General features: G+C 38.2%; 2 protein-coding genes across 2 annotated transcripts; both read left to right on the plus strand.

The window, feature by feature from the left end:
• Positions 1-286: 286 nt before the first annotated feature.
• LOC127443681 (stereocilin-like) lies at positions 287-6,655 on the plus strand. The gene is made up of 15 exons (XM_051702455.1): positions 287-576; positions 1,150-1,211; positions 1,389-1,524; positions 1,938-2,026; positions 2,109-2,244; positions 2,388-2,584; positions 2,986-3,076; positions 3,232-3,397; positions 3,553-3,728; positions 3,866-4,021; positions 4,194-4,336; positions 4,487-4,635; positions 4,880-4,977; positions 5,536-5,686; positions 6,005-6,655. Exons 5-15 carry the CDS (start codon positions 2,143-2,145, stop codon positions 6,085-6,087), a joined length of 1,512 nt encoding a protein of 503 aa, XP_051558415.1. The 5' UTR covers positions 287-576; positions 1,150-1,211; positions 1,389-1,524; positions 1,938-2,026; positions 2,109-2,142; the 3' UTR covers positions 6,088-6,655.
• Positions 6,656-11,472: 4,817 nt separating this feature from the next.
• Positions 11,473-19,387, plus strand: LOC127439586 (eukaryotic translation initiation factor 3 subunit J-B-like). Its single transcript, XM_051695770.1, has 8 exons — positions 11,473-11,665; positions 11,765-11,856; positions 13,128-13,176; positions 13,395-13,486; positions 13,628-13,736; positions 17,370-17,570; positions 17,778-17,851; positions 18,127-19,387. The coding sequence occupies exons 1-8, from the start codon at positions 11,644-11,646 to the stop codon at positions 18,259-18,261; spliced, it is 774 nt and encodes a 257-aa protein (XP_051551730.1). The 5' UTR covers positions 11,473-11,643; the 3' UTR covers positions 18,262-19,387.
• Positions 19,388-20,599: the final 1,212 nt, after the last annotated feature.

The following is a 20,599-nucleotide window of genomic DNA, read 5'->3' on the forward strand; positions in this document are numbered from 1 at the left end:
TTACAATTCTTGCCCTTTTTCTGGATGACCAAAAGGGCACCTTTAGATTTGTGAACGAAAGGGGCAGGGGCTTGTGCACCTGCTGCCCCCATTCTGTGCACGTCACAGGTTCATAAATATTGTCAGATTTTCAGCCAGGAGCACCAGACTAAACACACAATCTTGGGCCTCTTTTATTAAACATGAACAGAACACATTTATGTGTGTAAAAGTATTTAAAACCATTCTTATGTAAACTATCACATTCAGTTCAGTGTCGCAATTTACCTTAGAATGGATTTATTAATGATTTACACAGAAATTCTTTCTTCTTTTGTTTCATTAATGATGCCAAATGTGTTCCCTTACTAGCCAAGTTTGTTGGCAACAGAAATGTCAGCACTCACAGTATTAGAACAAATCATGTGAATTTCTCTGCCATCTTCCATGTTTTAGGGTTCCACTTCTGTACCCCTGTGGTTGGATAAAGTTGAGCCATTACTCTCCAGCACTCCTCTCCTCAGTGTAAATCCCAGAGTCCCTTCACTGCTGGTCAGTGACAAAGCTGTACACACTCGCCACTGGAACACACAGCAGGTATATTCTTTAACCTAATCATACACTTCATCAACCATAATTTAGTTTTAAAGAGCAAAAATATATTCTTCACACAATTAACTATTGGACTGATTGTGTGTATGGGTTAGGGGTAATAACGAGTGTTTTTCCTCATGACACTCCCCATTACCTCAGAGATACAATACTAGAGTGTCTAATTACTAATAGTTTAATTATTGATATTGGAGCAGAGGCTTCTTGTTGTGTAACCTCTGATTTAGCACACAAGACACTGTATCTCCTGTTGGCATGCCATGTTAACTAGCAGAAAATAAGATGGAAATCAACCTGAGTGTCGCTAGTACTGTCAGTCCCTTTTTCTAAGACATTAAGCATGAAAGTGTTTTGCAATTCTCCTTTCATTAAACAAGATTTCAGAGCCAGAAAGTCACTGATTTCACATGTGACTATACAGTACTGCTAGGCTATAAATGTGCAATGTATAGCATTTACAGTTATGCTTATTAATTTATATCATCATGTGCATGAAGAGTTAGATTAAAATCTTAAATACCATAGAGCGTTATGATGTTTTCTTCTTTTATTCAATAGGCTAAAGTTCTTTTTAAAGAGGCCACAGACTCCAAGCCAATTCTCTCAGAAAAGGAATTCACGTATGTTTTGCCTATGAATTTCTATGAATTTGTACGTTGATTTTGTGGCTTTAAATGTGAAAATTAGTTGACAGCCATATTAATCACTTCCCTTGACCATACAACATGACACTGCTCTGAAGCAATGTGTATTCATTTTTTCTGTTTGTTTGTTTTCTTCTGTCTCTGACATTTTAGATCTCTGGGGACAGTGGCTCCGGGAGCGAGTTGCACAACACTTAAACAATTGTTTCAAAACCTGGCGTCTCTATTGCCTTTGCGTGACGTTCAGCAGTTTCTGAGAGAGCAGCCTGTTCCACTCCACGCCTCATTGGTATGCTAGTGAAAACCTAAATTTAAATACCCAAATTAAAGAACTAAATATCAGAGATTACCAATGTATTTTTTCTTTCATTTGTTAATCATCTCTCAGGTCAATATTGTCAGTTGTTCATTCAAATTAGTCATTATTAACTGAGAGTTAGAGTACATGTATGCCGACAAACAAATGTCTGGAATCTAGAAAATTGCATATAGTATTGCTATAATTATTGCATGTTTTTAAAAGTAAATTGTTATTTGAATAGCCTAATTACATGCATGAGTTCTCAGCTGCATTTAATCAGCTTTTTCTTCTAACAAAATCTGATACACCCTTGAGTGAAACGAATGATTTTCTTAGAAAAATATTACACTTCATTCATAGAAGTTTCATTTAGGTATATCTTTTCCTTTTCTTTATTACAGAAAAAGTGCATAATTGATGAACTCTATGAGTTTGACTTCTTATTAGAGTTACTTGGAGATTTGGGGTCTCAGATTGCTCTGTCACTTCCGTAAGTCATTAGATAGATTCAGCATGCATGCATTATAATTATGTCTTCACATCTTTGTTAACTGTGATGTCATTGTCTAAAGGCTAAGCACCATTAAGAAATTTCCTCCTGATAAGATGGATTCTCTGAGGAACATGATAGTGCAGGACCCACATTACTTCCTGTTGCTTCCCAGCACCAAACAAGCTGTCCTGGTGGAAAAGCTGGTTCAAAGGCTGGTAAAGAGACTCATTCTACTGTCTTGAGGGTTATGTAATTATTTCCCATAGATCCTATGTAAACTGAAGATGCTGACCAACATCATTATTAATTAATTAAATCTGTAGCCAAGCACTATTCATTGATTCCCCCCCCCCATTAGGACATGTACACTGGCCTGTACACTGAAGAGGAGTTTCGTTCGCTTGGTGTCATGGCAACATTTGTGGTAGATGAGATATTTTTGCAATTGGATAGGAGCTTTTTTGTTGATGGTCTGGAGTTCCTTCGAGGATTCTGCTACAATACCAATAAAAGAGCCTTGGTGGCAGCCATGCTACAGGAGCCAAAAACATTTGGGTAAGGACAGTAGTTTGTCCAAGTATTATAATTTAATTTAATATAATATAATAATTTTATAATATAATATAATTGTGGCGGCAGAAGCGTGGTCGAGCCGACTTATAACGGTTTGCTTTTTAGCCGTCACTTTATACATACTCGTCTTCTTGTGTCTGCCTCTCACTGGTGTGGTTCCTTCTTATATCGCTCTCCCCAGTACTACAGTAATCAGAAATAGGTGTTGGACATTATAGCGCTCAGGTGTGTGCACACTTACTGCTTTCTCCCCAGACGTACGCTCGACTACGCCCCCTCCGCCACATAAATATAATATAATGTAATATAGTATTATAATATAATGTAATTTGTAATATGGCTTATGACTTAAAAAGCCAAATATTAATATTTTTTCTACATAGCCCTGTACAAGACTGGACGTCTGAGACACTGAACCAAGTGGACCGTTTCTTATTTTTTCTTCCAAAGGAGACTATTCAGCTGATCCCAGCAGTATGTGAACAAACACATAGTTTTCAGTCATTCACTTACTGTACTTTCATCATGCAACAGAAAGGGACATACTCACACAGAGTTTTTTTTTTTTTTTTTTTTAATCACTCTGCATGTGTTTTGACCTGTCTACATGTGAATGTGTGTGTCTTCAGGGTTTGATGAGCTTAGAGCGCATTGAGAGACTGTACCTCAGTCAGAAGCAGTGGGAGAGAGGAGAGATTGGCTCTCTGTGTGGGCAGAAACCCTCAGAATTATTTGACAAGCAGCAGTTTGTGCTTCAGTATTTCCTTGGTTTCCTCAGTGTTGGACGCAGCACTTGTTAGTATAATCTTCTGCTTTGGCCTTTCTGTTAAAATTATTTTATCCTTTTTTAATAACTAACATGTTGTGAGGGAATGTAATAATCACTTAACCCTTTTTCATTTAGTTGTTCTGCACACACTTTTTGATTTCTCTCCATCAATATGTCTTAGTTACTGGACTGATACCCACTTGTGAGAGCTTGCATGTGACACAACCTGTTGCCTGGAGTATTGACAGCCTTAGAAACATGCCACCAGCTGCTTTCCAGAGATGCTTGGAGCTCATTGGCCAGGATCCCTTTTTCAGTGCATTCCAGCTGTCAGTGCTCCTTACGAAGACCAAAGAGGTGTCAGATTTTCTCCATCAACTCATATGCTCCTAAATTTGAGTGACCACATTCCACTTGGTGGTTTCCAATTTGCATCACTACAGTATAATGGAAATAGTGTTTTTATATATATAATTTTGTGTGTGTGTGTGTAGGTGTATGGATTGCCCTCCTCTTTCACCCCTTCTGTGATCTCTCAGTTGGGTCGCATTGCCACTCAGCTCTCAGTTGAAGAGTTGGCTTCTCTTAGATTGTCTGATATTCAATCAATTTCAGCTATGGGTGCAATCAACATGTGGACCAGCAGACAGGTAAAAGTACTGATGAACAATGTGTTAAATAAATTGGCAGTTTCCAACAAGACCCTTTTTATAGAACATACAACTGATAATGTAAAATTCACTAATGGGCTTAGAGAAGCCTGTTGTTCTTTCCTTCCATAATTTAATGTAACTGAATGTAACTGTCTGTTTGCACTTGCAGTTAAAGACAATATTTTCCACTGTGATGAACTCAACCAGAAAGACTCCTAGCCAGTTAGACTCCAGTTCTATTGTGGCTTTGGGGCACATTGTGTGTGGAATTGAGGCACCTGTCATGCGCACCCTGAATGCAGTAGAGTTCAGGTTATTTTATTTTATTTTATCTGAAGTCTAAAATGTTTCAGTAATAGTTAACAATATTATATTGCACTTGTGCTGAATGTGATGTGTGTGTATTTTATTATCATTATTATTATTGTGTGAATTATTGTGTGTAATTTATTATTATTTCAGTAAGGCAGTTTTGTGGCTGGGTCGTTTGCGCCTGTCCTGCTCTGAGGAGCAGTTGCAGGTAATGATAGGGCTGCTTAGTAATAGATTGACATTTGGACCAGTCAGCTCCTGGGGATCAGAGGTCTTCATTGAGATAGGAGCAATTGCAGGTATATATGCCTGTACTGAAAGCATTTAAAAAAAGATCTGGTAAAGTGTAGTCAATGCAAATTTATGATAATTTCGATTTTGGCCTGAATTATTTCTGTATTGTTGGCATACAGATGATTTGGTTTGCATTATTTGTTCTTTTTAGTTCACCATTGCAATATTTGCGTTTTTTTTTTATATTTTTTTTTTTTTTTTTTTTTTTTTTATAAGTGGTATCTTTGTACATTTCTCCCCCTTCTGTAGCGGGGCTACCGGATATGTCCATGTCTGCTTTGGTGAGGGTACAAATCGAAGGAATCTCCCCTCTGGCAATCTCTCTCATCCCTGCGGGCAAATTTGCAGTTAGTAGCCCTTTTCCCCTGCCCCTTCACAAATTAATATTCTGAAGTGAATGATGCACCAGTAATGTGTTGCAAATCAACTATTTGACTGTGTTCAAAATGTTATTGGGATGGCAAGAAAAATCATATTTTTTCTTCCTTTTTCTTTTTACTGTCACCATTACTGATTTAACAGCAAATTATAAAAACTGTTATTTTCACAGAGCGTCATTAGCCCCTTTTGCACATGCAACCAGGTAAATTACAGGAAAATTGTTCGGTTGTCTTAACTGCTAAATGTACCACATGTGCTGTTCACACACCATCAACATGGAAATGTATAGGTAATGATACAACTTCTCATTAAGGGAAACTGCCAGAGCAAAATTTACCAGTATGTTCACACATGACCTCTAACCTGAAATTTGCGGGTAATTTTCTGGAAAAGGCTGTATGTGTGAAAGGGACTATTGACAACACTCTTCAGATGTCCTCTGTTTTTAAGATGAACAGTATTTTGAAGTACAGCACCGTATTTGAATCTTTTTTACCTGATTTTGCCACATTCTTTGTTCACAGGTAGTGTTTAACCAGGAACAAATTAGTATGTTCACATATGAGCAAGCCATTGCTGTAACAGATGCCCAGCGCTCTGCTCTGTCTCCACTGCAGGAGACGGCCCTATCCATGGTGCTCAACCCCTGGGAAAACAAACCTGTTGATTTCAGAGGTACTTTCATTCCTTTTGTAAAATAGGGAGGGAGAAGAGAAAGGTCTTCAATTTAATGAAAAGTATTTATAGTGAAATGTATGAGCAATCTTTGAAATGGGAAAGGTATGCAAAGTCTGATCTCTCAAGAATGTCTGGCAGAGGTGGCTTAAAAAGTAGGTAATGATGGTAAAAGAAAATAATTATGTATGTTTCTTAGGTAAAGCATAGATGATTCTTGAAATAAATAACCGGAATTTTTGATAATTGGATGTTTTAAGAGATGTCATTGGTTTATACTGTTAAAATGTTTGTTGTTGACTCTGTGTATGTTTCCAGGTAGGTCATTGGGAGTTGCAGTGCACCCCTGTCCCATATTCTACCTCCCCAATGTCCTGATACTGCTGCTGTTGCTGAGATAGATCTGTGGCTGCTGAATAATTTCACTTTACTGAGTTGAGCTCTCCTTTCCAATTAAGTGCAATATTAAGTAGAATTAATAATAACAGTACTTTTAAAGTGCATTGTTTAATTTAAAAGTAATTAAATTAATTAATATTTTCATTATAATTCTAAACAAATTAATATTATAAATCTCTAAATTAAATATAATTGTTAGTTATGAAAATATGTCAGATTTCAAGAGTTTTTTTTTTTGATTTTTTAAATAATTGTTTGCTTAAAAGAAATTACTGAACTGAAAATTATACATTGCGGTATTTGTTTTGGTTTCACTTGTGCTTCATATTCATCCTATATTTTGATTGGTTTTTATCTATTATTTATTTATTTATTTATTATGTATTGTTCCTGCGACATGGGCCGTCATTCTCTCAAAATACCAATAGGGATTGTATAAACAAAGTAAAAAACCTGATTGTGAACTTTAGTTATTCGTATAATTTTAAAATCATGTTTCTCATAATATTATATGTCACCTGATGTCAGACTGTATTTTAATTTTGTATTGTTGTTTGTCATTGTTGTGCATAAACCACTGCATAATAAAGTATTACTATTTTGTGTTATGTGCGAAAACTATTACTTGAACTGACACATCAGACTTGCGAAACGGCGACAGGTGATTTCGATGTACATGTCGAACTGGTCGGAAGAAAACACTCGGCGGGATTGCACGTTGGTGTTCGAGGAGGAAGATTCAACCGGCGACATGAAAGGAGAGAGAAATGAAAAAAGGAAGGAAAAAAAAAAACACGGGGAAAGAATAAAGTTGCTGGATTGGAGACTGAAATATATGAAAATGAGTCAGGAGATGATGGTAGGAGGGAAGGGTATAGGTACTAAGAAAAGGAAAAATTATAATAATCAGGAAGGGTCGAAAAGTAGTAATAGAGATATTAAAAGTGGTATGTAAACTGGGAATTCTTAGTAGTACTGTAGTAGGAGAAAAATGTGGGTAAGTGGTGTGAAAACAGGAGTTCCGATGAATCGAGATGGAAGCAGGAGAGACGGCTTGTCGGTTCGATTAAGGTTTGAAGAAAATAATTAATGCGGATCGAGTTAAATTATGATTTATTCGTTTTCCGGTGAGGGAATAGGCCTATGTACCGCCACCGTTATGGTGTTATAACTGCCAGAAATATGGACATATTGCTAAATTATGTAGGTCCAAGAAGAGGTGTGCGCGATGTGTTGGTGAGCATGATAATGGGAAACGTGGAGTAGGAGTAGAAGCCAAATGTTGTAATTGTGGAGGCATTTGGAGGATGTGAAGCAAGGAAAAGAGCAGTGGAAATACAGAAAGCAAGAATTAAGAATAAGATGTCGTATTCAGAGGCAGTGAAATTTCTGGGTTCCACAGCTAAACAAAGAGGACTGAGGGTTCACTGGAGTGGGGGAACCAGGAAGATAGATGAGGAAACAATGGTGGTAGGGGGAAAAAACTTCTTATTGTTTATGACAGAGGTAGTCAACTGTATAAGGCCCAGACAGAAAGAACAATGGAAAAAATCCAGATCATCCTTAAAGCTGCTGAAAAGTTTCTTGAAATAAGAGGAATTCCTTGGGAAGTGATTAGGGATGAGTTGACAGTGGAAATGCAACATAGTCAAGGTTCATGGCCTGGATAATAAACATATGTTAGTCATTTTACAATGGAACGCAAGAAGTTTAGTGGCCAATGGGCAGGAACTAAAAGGTTATATAAATAAATTGGAAATAAAACCAAGTGTGATTTGTATTCAGGGATCATGGCTTAAACCAAGACTGGATTTTGTGGTGAAGGGATATTCAAGTGTAACGTAAGGAGGGAAAGGGAAAAAGGAAATGGGGGTGGATGTATAAATTTTATAAAATATGGTATGCCATATAGAGAGATAGGAAAAGGGTTGAGTATGTGGTCATAGAGAATTGGGTCAAGAAGAGAAATTATGTAGTGTATAACTTTTATAATCCATGTAGGATGTTAGACGTAACGGAGCTTGAAGAAGTTGAAGGATTAGATGGGCAAAGGGTAATTTGGTGTGGTGATTTTAATGCACATAGCACATTCAGGGGGGAAAGGTAGATAATAATGGACTGATAATAGAGAGAATAATAGAAGAAAAGATTATGGTATGTTTAAATGATGGGAGGGCAATAAGCATAGATATAGCAACAGGATTAGAATCAGTAGTGGATTTAACAATTGTTTTTAGTTCATTAGGAGGGGTTGTGAATTGGGAAGTACTAAAGAAATGTACAATAGGCAGTGATCATTTTCCAATCATGAGTTATATCATGATCGAAGGAGGGTTAAAGAGTGTAAATTCGAGAATAATGGAGAGGTGGGTGTTAGAAAAAGCTGATCTGGGGTAATTTAGTAATTTGAGTGAAGAAGGCTTTAAAAAAATTGAGGTAAGTGAAAAAAGTATAATAGAAGAGGTGAGTAAAGAGAGAAACTCAATTACACAATTTTCTGCTTCTCAAAGTATTCCAAGAAGTAAAGGTAAAAGGAAAGAGAAGATAGTTCCATGGTGGACTGAGGATTGTTCAAATGCAGTTAAAAAGAAAAGGAAAGCATTTAAAGTAGTCAAGAATAAGCATAATTTCATAAGCCTAATAATGTATAAACAAGCCCAAGCAAAAGTTAGAAGGATAATTAGGAAATCTAAGAAAGAGTACTGGAGACATTTTTGTAGTGAAATAGGAAATAATACCCCATCATTTGTTGGATGTCCCATTCTCTTTAACGGAGTTAGGAAGAACGTTAAGAAAAAAAAAAAAAATCAACTCCAGGACAAGATGGTATAAGTTATGAAATGTTGCAAAATCTTAGTAATGAGTCTATTAAGGTGGTTTTAAAGTTTTATAATAAAGTTTGGATGGAAGGGGAAATCCCCCAGAGTTGGAAAGAAGCTTTAATAATACCAATAAAAAATAAAAATAAAAAACTCAGGGAAAGACCCTAGTAACCCGCTAAATTATAGACCAATAGTGCTAACGTCTCATTTATGTAAATTAATGGAGAGGATGATAGATAATGGAATAATATATTATTTGGAAAAAAGGAAATTTTTCTCCCCATACCAACATGGGTTTAGAAATGGGAGAAGTACATTGGATTCAATTGTGTGTTCAGAGAATGATATACAAAATGCATTACAAAATAAGGAATCAGTGATAGCAGTTTATTTAGATGTAGAAAAAGCTTATATGTTATGGAAGGAGGGAATATTAATTACACTAGAGCAGTTGGGGATAGAGGGTAGAATATATAATTGGATAAAATAATTTCTTGCTGAAAGAATACAATTTAAAGTAGGAGAGGAAATATCAGAGAAAGGTGTGGCAGAAAATGGAACCCCATAGGGTAGCGTCATAAGTCCTTTATTGTTCATAATTATGATAAATGATGTATTTGAAACAGCTGAAAGGACAGCAGGTAAATCTCTATTTGCTGATGATGGGGCTCTCTGGTATGGAGGGAGGAACGTACAATATTGTGAAAGGAAAATGCAAAAAGCATTGATGCAGGTAGAGAATCGGTCATAAAAATGGGGATTCAAATTTTCCTTTGAAAAAAACGCAGATGATGGTTTTCACAAAGAGAAAAGTTAACTGTAAAGTAAATCTGAAATTATATGATAAAGTATTGTGTCAGGTACCAGTAGTAAGGTTTTTGGGGGTATGGTTCGATAAAAAAAATTAACATGGAAAAGTCATATATATAAAATAGAAAAAAGGTCTTTTAAATGTAATAAGGGGTTTAACTGGAAGAGAGTGGGGATCAATGATCAGATCAGTATTAGATTATGAATGTGTAGTCTATGATTCAGCCAGCATGACACAGTTATTACGGCTAGATAGAATACAGTCCCAAGCATTGAGAATCAGCTGTGGTGCATATCCATCTACACTGGTATCGGCATTGCAAGTAGAGGTAGGGGAAATGCCACTGTGTATTAGGTGGAAACAATCGAGGACGGTGTATTGGACAAATTTAAAAGGTCAAGATGAGTCACACCCTATGAAATCTGTAATAAAAACATGTTGGGAGTATGGGAAAGGAAAGTGTAGAAGTTTTGGATGGATAATTGGAAACAATGAAATGGGATTAGGAAAACGCAAAAGTATTCCAAGATTTATTATTTCAGATGTTCCTCTGTGGATTCTGCCTAGTCCAGTAGTTGAATTAACTCTTTTAAAATCAAGAGAAAAGAAAGGAAGCACAGTTCAAGAAACTAGTATGGTAAGGGATTATATCTGGATTATTTATAGATGTTGCACTCAAATATTTACAGATGCTTCAAAAGATCCTATGAGGAATCAAGCAGGATAGCATATGTTATTCCAAAAATGGACATTGCAAAAAAGAAAAGAATATCAGACTACTTATCAGTATACACAAGAGAACTAATGGCCATACAAAAAAATAAATGAAATAAGGAAGGCAGTTATCTGCTCAGACTCTACCTCTTCTTTATTAAGTCTGGAACTTCAACAATCAAATAGCAGGCAGGATATTGTAGTAGAAATACTTCAACACTTATATATTTTGGAACAAAGAAATATAAAAGTGCTTTTTTGTGTGGGTCCCACACAATGTAGGGGTAGGAGGGAATGAAATTGCAGATAAGCTGGTGAAAGAGGCAATGGAAAGAAGTGATGTAGATATACAAATGCCATACAGTAGATCAGAGTTCAAAACAATAATAAAGTGACAAGCAAAATCAATCCAGGCAGAGCCATTGGGATTCAGGGGTGAATGGGAGGAAATATGATATTCAACCTATGGTAGGAAAAGGTAGGCCAACTAGAGGAAACAGAAAAGACGACTGTATAATATCAAGACTTAGATTGGGGAATACAGGGTTAAATAGCACAAAATGTATAATGGGTAAATATACATCAGGACTGTATGAATTGTGTGGAGTAAGTGAAACTGTGGAACATGTGTTAATACAGTGCAAGAAATATGATGCAGAAAGAGAGGAATTAAAAGAGAAGTTGGAGAGGATAGAGGGAAAACAGTTATCAGTGAAGACCCTGTTATCAGGGGGAAAATACATGTTGTTCAATTTATAAAAGATACAGTTCTAACTGGTAGAATATAGAGGAAGGTTTAATTTATTTAAAAAAAAAAAAAAAATCTCCAACCCTCTCTCTTCCTCCTTTGGGACCGAAGGGATTTTGGTGTGTACACCGGATGAGCTGAACCCGCAGCACCGGTGGAAGCCGGGGTCCTGGCGGATCTGAAGGGGGTGGAGTAGGTAGAGAGTAAGGGCAGTCTCTGATCCATGCAAACAGAAGGTGGCGGTAAATGCACTTAATGAGAAGAAGAATAAGGACTTGCGAAACATTTTGTACCATAGCGTTTTGATGCTCACCAGTGCGCCACGCGGGTGCGCTGTAGCGCGTGTCTGAGCTGACGCCAGTCCTCCGGGATCCCGTCATCATGAAGACTGAAGCGCTGTAGAGCAGAGCAGCTCAGTGCACATGCTTTCCCTCAGTTACTATTTCACTCACACTTAGCCAAGATGGCGGATTCCGACTCTTGGGGTAGGATGACTTCCTATGGCTATTTTGGGTTAAGAGTATGATAGTGTTGGTCTCTGTATTTGACTTGTCTTGACTACGATATTATTGTGTTGTTCAAAGACGCTGACAACTTCGAGCTGAGTGAGCCGATCAGAAGTACCGCCGTGCGGCTGGATAGGTGGGAAGGCGAGGACGAGGAGGACGACGTGAAGGTAACGTGCAAATGGCCAAATAACCACAACTGTAAATGGTTTCCTCATTTCAGTTCTGTCTCCGGTGTTGTCTTAGAGAAGTGAGATGTGTCTAAAAGTAGCAGACATCACAGCAAACTAACATGGGGTGTGTTTAGGCGGTGTGTTTTTAGCTCTTTAGCTAGCCTTCAATAGGCCTGTTTTATTTAGAGATTCACCCAGCTGTATTCATTTGCGTGTTTATGATTTCCTAGTACTAATCTCACAGACAGGGACATTTTCTGTGTCTTTAAGTCAGCAAATGTTTCATATTCCAGCTTAGCACGTCTGTAACCGGTTTCTTGCTGTTGCTCTCATACCAGTAAGTAACAAGCAGTTAATCATTTACAGATGAATCACACTAATCCAGTCGTAATAAAAGCACATCATACAGTTCAGACATGATTATGCTAAATTCATGTGTTGATATTCGTTAATGACATGAATCCAGGGTGTGACAGCCACGCGGAGTACTTCATTTGTAGCTTTCCCACGAGTGATTTATTTATTATGATTATTAAGTTAGTTGGTTGTATCGACACACTTAATTGAAATGCATTGACCCTGGCAAACAGGGTAACACTTTTACGTTTATTTTTACGTGAATTTGCGCTCCACGTCATAATAGTTGCAGTAGCTTTTTGAGCGAGCGGCAGCAGCTGGTCGAGTTCGAGGTGACGTCACGAACCGATTGTCATGTTGCGTCTCCTTTAGAACTCTCTCACACGCCCTACTCATTTCCAGTTGAAATGTGTGTTATTATTGGCTAGTTAGGGGGTTGTGTTTTGTTTGAAGGCAGCGCTAGAAAGGACTCGCTTTTCAACTGTTTGCCCCTAGTGTAGCTGGTGACATGTGGATGAACACAGCATCTGAGGCCTTCATGAGAGTTCACCTGAATTTGACCAGAATTACAGTATGTTGTTTACAAACATGCTGTTTGTTGTATCATGTTACTGTTAAGCCATGTTACGTTACCTTTGACATGTAAAGATGGTCTTTCAAATGGTGCTTAATGCTGCTTAAATGTTTTATTATTATTATTATTATTTTGGCCTCTGTGTTTATTAAACTGAGCCATAACTGTAATTGAGCATTGGACTATTAGAAAAGTAGTTATAATACAGTACATACATTATACATACATCAAACATTATAGTTCTTGTATGTGTTACAACCAATTCTCACATGTGGCTCTGAAACTGTTTAATATTCATTCATTGGGCACCATGCAAATACTGTATGTCTCTCTGCAGGATAACTGGGATGATGAGGTGGAGACAGAGGAAGAGCAGAAAAAAGAAGGTATGGATCTCTGTTGAGCTGTATGTGACTAGATTTAACAATGGAAACATTTCACAGATGGAACAATTGCATATTTAAAAAGCAAAAGAGGGAATTAAGTAGATCTTTTAGGGAAGTGATATTGTTTTGTTAATGTTCTTCTTTTAACCATGTTGAACATAATCTTGCTGTTCACCTTCGTTCAAGTCCTCCAGTGGTTTGATTTACTTTTCTTATAGAAGTGAAAGCCCCTGAGAAGAAAAAAGCAAGTCCTAAAATAAAAGAGAAAGAATTAACACAAAATAAAAAACAAGAAGAGTTAAAAAATAAGGTAAGAACAATACTTATAGTTGATGTGCAGTTTTATAATGAATTATTGCTCCCTCACTCCCCCTAATGCTCATTTCTATTACATATTCTGAGAGATAGTTAGGCCCCATCTTTTGTTTTTGCAACTTGTGAACCGTTACAGAAAACACAAATAAGTGAGAAACTATCACCAGAAGAGCAGCAAGCAGAGAAGCTTCGACAGCAGAAGCTGCAGGAGGAGGCAGACCTGGAATTGGCCCGAGAGGCTTTTGGTAAGAATCAGCCTACGCACGGCATGTGCGATGTAGACCTTTTAAAAAACACATAGATACATCTGGTGGCACTTTAAGTCTACATTAATGCAGGTTTCTATTTAAAAATGTAAGTATTTTTTAAGCATATTAGTTAGCTTTTATTTGTAGTCTGTGTAACAGCAATGTGGAGGTCTGCGCAGAACTGTTTTTTTCCATCCCGCTCCCGCAAGTTTCTATCCTGCACACTGAATTTTATTTCATGTTCACCCGCTCTCTACCTGCAGTGATTTTCTCCCCGACCACTACCGTTCCTGCAACCCTGCATTTGTTTTCCACATAGGGCAAAAGCCATACAAATAGACAAGAAGTGTACACAAAGCACATTTAATTTTCTGTTATTGCTAATCAGATGACATATGACCTAATGCCTATCTGACTTGCCTGAGATTGATTTCTTAACACTAAATTGACCATTTTCCAGTCTGAGTTTCACATTCTTTGATGTCCACACTTTGCCATTCTTGTGAATTTGATGCGGGTAGTTACTGGTAGCCAGCAGAGTGAAATTAAGAGTGGGGTGACGTGAGCCCTCCTTGGCTGATTGAAGATCAGATGCGCTGCAGCGTTCTGGACCATTTGCAGTGGCTTAATCGTGCTAGCTGGGAGGCCGGCCAACAGGGTATTACAGTAGTCCAGTCTTGAAATGACTAGAGCTTGGACCTGGAGCTGTGTAGCATGTGCAGACAGGAAAGGTCTGATTTTCCAGATGTTGAAATGCACGAACATTTAAGACCAGGCGGTTGATGAGATGTTGGTAGTGAAGTTAAGCTGGTCATCCACCACCACTCCCAGGTTCCGGGCTGTCCTGGTTGGCGTTAGCGTAGTTGAACCAAGATGAATAGAGAGGTTGTGGCCAACAGACGGATTGGCTGGGATCAAGAGGAGTTCTGTCATGGCAGGTTTGAACTGAAGGTGACATTCCTTTATCCAGGCCGAGATCTCCTAGAGGCAGGCAGAGGTATAAGCTGAGATGGTGGAGTTGTCAGACTTCATCTGTGCAGCAGTGGTAGGAAAAACTATTTGCCTTAATGATAGGTCTGAGTGATGTAGTGTAGATCGAGAAGAGGAGGGATCCAAGCACCGATCCCTGAGGAACAACAGTGGTCAGCTGGTGTGACTTGGACACCTCTCCAGGTGACGTTGAAGGATCTGCTTGTAAGGTATGACTCAAACCATCCAAGCGCAGTTCTTGTGATGCCCAGGTCAGAGAGAGTGGGCAGGAGAATCTGATGGTTCTTTGTGTTGAAAGTAGCAGACAAGTCAAGGAGGATGAGGACAGATGATTTGGATTTAGCTCTTGCCAGTTGCAGTGTTTCAGCTACTGACAAGATGGCAGTCTCTGTTGGGTGTCCTTTTTTGAAGCCAGACTCATGTCTGTCGAGTAGGTTGTTCTGTAAAAGAAAAGCAGACAACTAGCTGAAAACAACCCTCTCAAGAGTTTTAGCTAGGAAAGGTAGGAGAGAGACCGGTCTGTAGTTATCAACTACTGTGGGGTCATGTGTTGTTTTTTTGAGCAGTGGGGATACTCGAGTCTGCTTGAATGTGTTGGGAAAATTTCCAGTTTCCAAGAGACGTGTTGATGAAGTGTGTGAGTGCGGGTAAGAATGATGATGGGGCAGCTTGCAGAGGATGGGTGGGGATATGGTCAAGGTGACCGGTGGTAGGACAGTTGGAAATAAGCACTTTGGAGATCCCAGACGAGGAGAGCGGAGAGAAAGAGGAAAACAGAGAATGGGATTAAGAAGAGATCGGTTGTGGGTGTGTGGTGTAGAGAACTGTCTGCTGATGCTCGCTACTTTGTCAGTAACAAATGTGGCAAAGTCATCAGCAGTCAGAGAAATAGGAGGGAGGTGGAGGAGGATATTGAAGAAAAAGTCCAAAACAGTTTACAGGAATCTGAAGTGTTACTGATCTTTTTCTGGTAATAATCAACCCTAGCAGCAGAAACACTAGAGGAAAAAGAGGAGAGAAGAGACTGATACTTGCTCAGGTCAGCAGAGCCTTTTAACATGCGTCACTTTTTCTCCGCAGTCCTGAGCTCTGTGTGGTGATGACAAAGTGTCTCCAACAGCCAGGGGCTAGAGGGTGTGGCACATGCTGGCCTGGAGGAAACAGGATGGACTCTATCAAGGCAAGAAGTTAATGTTGAGCAAAGAGATTTTGTAGCTTCATTTATATCAAGTGAAGAGAAGTTATTAATGGAGGGAAGCGATGCAGAGACCATAGAAGAGAAGCAAGTGGGAGAGAGAGAGAACGGAGGTTACGGTGGAAGGAAACTATAGGTGGGGTGAGAGGTAAGGAAGAAGGGAGAGTGACAGAGAACTGGATGAAGTGGTCAGAGATATGTAGTGGAGTAACAAGAGGATTATTGGAGATACAATTATGGGTAAGGATGAGATCTAGTTGTTGTCCTGTTCTGTATTGCCAGGGTGTGCAATCTTGTAAGGGTCACATGGGGTCAGAAGAGCTAAAAAAGTCAGCTGGTTTAGGTTTGTCAAGGTGAATGTTGAAGTCCCCAATGACCACCAGTGGAGTGCCTTCCTCAGGGAATGAGGACAGCAATACATCTAGCTCCTCAACAAAGATGCCTAGTTGACCTGGAGGACAATGGATGACCAAAAAGAGAATGTTAGCAGTGTTAGTGGCAGTAATGGCATGATATTTGAAAGATGTGTTATTGCAGTGAGATGAGAGAGGAGTGAATTTCCATGAGTTAGAAATGAGCAAACAAGTTCCCCCACCCTGCCCAGTCAGAGAAGGGGTGAGGGTGAAAGTGAAGTTGGTTGAGAGAGCCAAGGGAGTTGCAGTGTTGTCTGTGCTGATCTATGTCTCAGTCAGAGCCAAAACATTGAGTTTTGACTGAATGGCAAAGGCCAGGATGAAGTCAGCTTTGTTGACAGCTGACTGGCAATTCCATAGACAGAGAGAGACTGTGGTGAGGCAGCACTATGCCACCTCCAGCGTGTGCATGTGGATTTTCGCCTACAGCAAACAATAGAATGTACTTAAAACACATATTACAAGCGTAGCAAAGAAATATAAGTAGTATAGAAAAAAGAGAATAAATGAAAAAATTGCCTGAGATGGATCTTCACACAAAGAGGGCTGCACACAAGGTGATGCTGCTTCTGCTGCCGCTACAGTTCTCTCACTATTTAAGTACTAATTGCTAACTCCAAAAGCAAGGTTTTATGAAAGCCATAATTTAAATGATTGTATCTCGGCAACAGTTTGTTATTAAACACGTGTACACATTGGACACATTTTTGTGTTTAAAAACTTGAGACTAATAGTCTTGAGACTATTTTTAACATGAAATGCTCGAACTGTAGAACCCTGTACTATACTTGAATATTACAGCATTACAAAAATGTAGTTATCTCTACCAGAAAGTACTGGTTCTCATACTTGGTCTCTTAAAAAAAAAAATTCCCAGGTGCCTTGTATGTAAACTGGTGCTAATAAAAACAGATTTTTCTTTTTTTTACATATCACATTTATGCTCATAGTTTTTTCATATTTTAGTCTGTTAGATCTTAGTGTATTGATACTTTTGTCAAATTAAATAATGAACAAACTTTCTGATTGTAGGTGTTGATCCTGCTGCTGCAAATGCATCTACTACTGGTATTACCACAAACAATGCCTTTGGAATTGAAGCCATGTGCCCCTCATCCAAAGAAGATTTTGTTGCATTTGAAAAATTACTCAAAGATAAGATAACACAGTTTGAAAAATCAGTTCATTATTCCAGCTTTTTGGAGTCACTGTTTCGAGAGCTTTGTATTTCATGTAAGTTCAGAAATACATTTTTGTGTGAATCGGCTATATAATGTGCATGATTGTTAATGTTTTGTTTTTTGTTCTTAATAGATTGGTTGTGATGAGGTGTTACTGATATTTACCCTGGTGTTTAAAGATTGTTTGGTGGCTTGCATAAATATTAAATCATTTACATGTCTGAAGGCTTATAAGCTTATTCTGTATTTTTCTTTATAGTGGAAGTAGATGACCTGAAGAAAATAAGTAATTCTTTGTCTGTTCTTCTCAGTGAAAAACAAAGGCAAGAAAAGGTGAGTTGAATGATGAGGAAGATGAATCAGGAAGTCTTGAGTCTATTTTACTCTGTGTGAATTTGTGTGGGTAGGCATTAGTCATCAGGTTTTTCGGTTGTGCTAAAGGAACCCCTTAAAACCCATTTTTGATTGGAAATCACATTAAGTGCTGTGAAATCAAGGATCATATGTAAAGCCACTCGTATCTGCCATTGTTATTACTCTATTGTTTATGTTAGAAAAGATAAGTAGAAATATTACATCTCAATTTGTTGCTGTTGCATTTCATTCAGGAAAAGAAGGCAAATAAGAAAAAGAAGAAAGGTGTGCTCCCTGGTGGTGGATTTAAAGCAAACATGAGAGACGACTTTGCTGATTATGGTGACTTTGATGGTGGCTACGGCAATGACTATGATGACTTCATGTGACAAAGGTTGATCGTCCCCCTTCCTATTCCCTCAGTGCCCAAACACCCCTGCAAACATGCAGCAGGACCCTTTCATGCTACACAGTGCCATCTTGGGGTAAACTGAACAATGTGTCAACCCTTTACTTGGTTTCAGTGGTGACAGACTCCTCATAAAGCTGCTATCACGCCATTGGCCCCAGGCAACTTATGGGCAAAGCAAATTTATTCATATGGCCTTGAAATATTTATGATCATGTGGTGTAGTGTAGTGTGGTGTGGGACATCTTTGGTGTAGGTGTCTCTGATTGGCCTAAACTAGAATTTCATTGCCTTACTGAGTACTTTGTAGAAAATATCTTTTGTTTTATTAAAAGTGACTTGTTTTAAATGCTGTGCAATTTCAGGTACACAAGTAAAGGTAATGCTCTATGCAAATTAATATCTTGAAAGAATGTCCTTATTGAACATATGGTTGTACTTTTCTAGCAGATTTCTCCACAATTGCAAACAGTATCACAGTCATAAACTTCCCAAATGTAAACCAGTTTGATTGAACTTATAATTTTAAAAGTTGAAAGTTTGTCAGTGCTTTTAATGTCAATACTACATAATTAACAGAAGGTGGCACACTGATTAAAAGAAGAGATGGAAAATTTGTAGCGATGGAATGATACATTTTTTTCTTTTCTGATTCCGATACCTGAACTATCAGTATCAGCCAATACCGATCCTGATCCGATACCATTGTTTTTTTTCTTAATGAGTGTAGAACATCTATAATTTACTATGTGAAACTGATTGGGAGTACTCTTTGTGTAAAGAAACAAAAACCTCAAACAATACATAATTTCATTATAAAATAGCAAAACAAAAAACAGTTGCATAAGAGCATGTGCAAACTTTGTTTAACTAGTCTGCAGTAGGCAGCAGCAAAAATAATAATTCCAGTGAAAGTCTTCAGTAGAAAAGAAGCAAGTTCTCTTTACACGTTTTAACTATCTGGACTTGTAAATGGTTTCAGATTTCTCTCTCTATTTAATGTGTTTTATTAGTATATCAATCCACTTTTCAGTCACACAGTAATTTTTGGAACCCAATTTGTTTTTATTGTGATTTCTAATAATAATAAAAATATTTTTACTATACATTGGTAATACATTTTAGTTGTAATTTCTTAAGGCTTTTATTTCGAAAGTGCGGCGCTGAGTGCTCCAGGAAGTCTAATTCACAGTAGTGTAACGCGCTTCTCATTCAACATTTGGTAAAATGCTTGTCCGGTGCCGTCCGGTGCCATCCTCAATGCATGTTATAGGCAGAATGAATTATTGATCTGAGATGGAGTTTGTGTGGAGCGACCACATATTGCGCTGAGCAGCACATAACGAGCCTCTGCACGTGTTTGTGTGTGTCGGCAGAGTGGCACTCGTTCAGTAAAGCATGGTGTCAGAGACTACTTAGACATGCATGCTGATATGTATATTTAAGCAATATCACATGAGAGTGCGATATGGCCCTACATCAGCACTGCTGTTATTCGGCTGTGATTAATCACAGCAGTGCTGATTTAGGCACGTTTCTGAGTGTGATATTACTTATATACAACAGTTCAATGAACAAGCAAATGTAAAAAAATTTGGAAAAACTGAGTACGGTCATAAAAACGCATTTGTGCATGGAACTACTTTCTTACGCGATGGATTAGAAGCTGCAGTTGCTGGTTCAAACCAAACTTCAGAACTAGTATAGGCCTGGGCTGTTTCTAACATGTAATTGGAGAAATAAGAATGTGTGTGTGAGAGAGAGAGATGGAGCGTGTGTGATCACCTGTTGATGATGCTGTAGTCTGTTAGTCAGCTTTCTTAAGATAATGTCATTTTGGTAAAATTCATCCTATTTTCTCAGTGGAAAAATAGCCATCCAAGCAGGGGTATTCCTATTTCACGATAGCCTGTGCGCAAGAGTCATTCACTATAGAAACCACAATCTCCTCCGCCATTTTGAACTGTATTTCCTCTCCAATGTGGAAAGTCCAGTAAGAGGTAAGCACCTTGATTTTGTGTAATTAATCAATCTGTTGTGTCTCTCAGCTGTGATGAGTCTTAATGCTGAAGTTGTTAGTTTAAAGCCATTTAAAGCTATTTCCTAGCTTTAGTAGTGTAGTAATAGCGATCACGCAGTATGTAAACACTGACTGATGCTGACTCTTCACATCACCAACTGGCTCCTATTACACACCAAAATTGTCTTTAGGCTCCCTGCTGGCTAAAATATGTAATGTCACAAAATTAAATGTAAAGAGACATCTATTAACACATCAGCGCTGCTCTTACACTTTAGTTTAGAATGGTACGAACACA

Source organism: Myxocyprinus asiaticus, chromosome 1 (genome assembly GCF_019703515.2).
Source record: "Myxocyprinus asiaticus isolate MX2 ecotype Aquarium Trade chromosome 1, UBuf_Myxa_2, whole genome shotgun sequence".
NCBI lineage: Eukaryota > Metazoa > Chordata > Actinopteri > Cypriniformes > Catostomidae > Myxocyprinus > Myxocyprinus asiaticus.

Bases quoted from the DNA above. Each gene is read 5' to 3' on its own strand.
- LOC127443681 (XM_051702455.1), top strand. From the start codon at position 2,143: ATGGATTCTCTGAGGAACATGATAGTGCAGGACCCACATTACTTCCTG. The intron at 3,398-3,552 runs GTTAGTATAATC...AATATGTCTTAG, and splicing joins CAGTGTTGGACGCAGCACTT to TTACTGGACTGATACCCACT. The intron at 3,729-3,865 runs GTGTCAGATTTT...GTGTGTGTGTAG, and splicing joins TCCTTACGAAGACCAAAGAG to GTGTATGGATTGCCCTCCTC.
- LOC127439586 (XM_051695770.1), top strand. From the start codon at position 11,644: ATGGCGGATTCCGACTCTTGGG. The intron at 13,487-13,627 runs GTAAGAACAATA...GAACCGTTACAG, and splicing joins AAGAAGAGTTAAAAAATAAG to AAAACACAAATAAGTGAGAA. The intron at 17,571-17,777 runs GTAAGTTCAGAA...TTTTCTTTATAG, and splicing joins TCGAGAGCTTTGTATTTCAT to TGGAAGTAGATGACCTGAAG.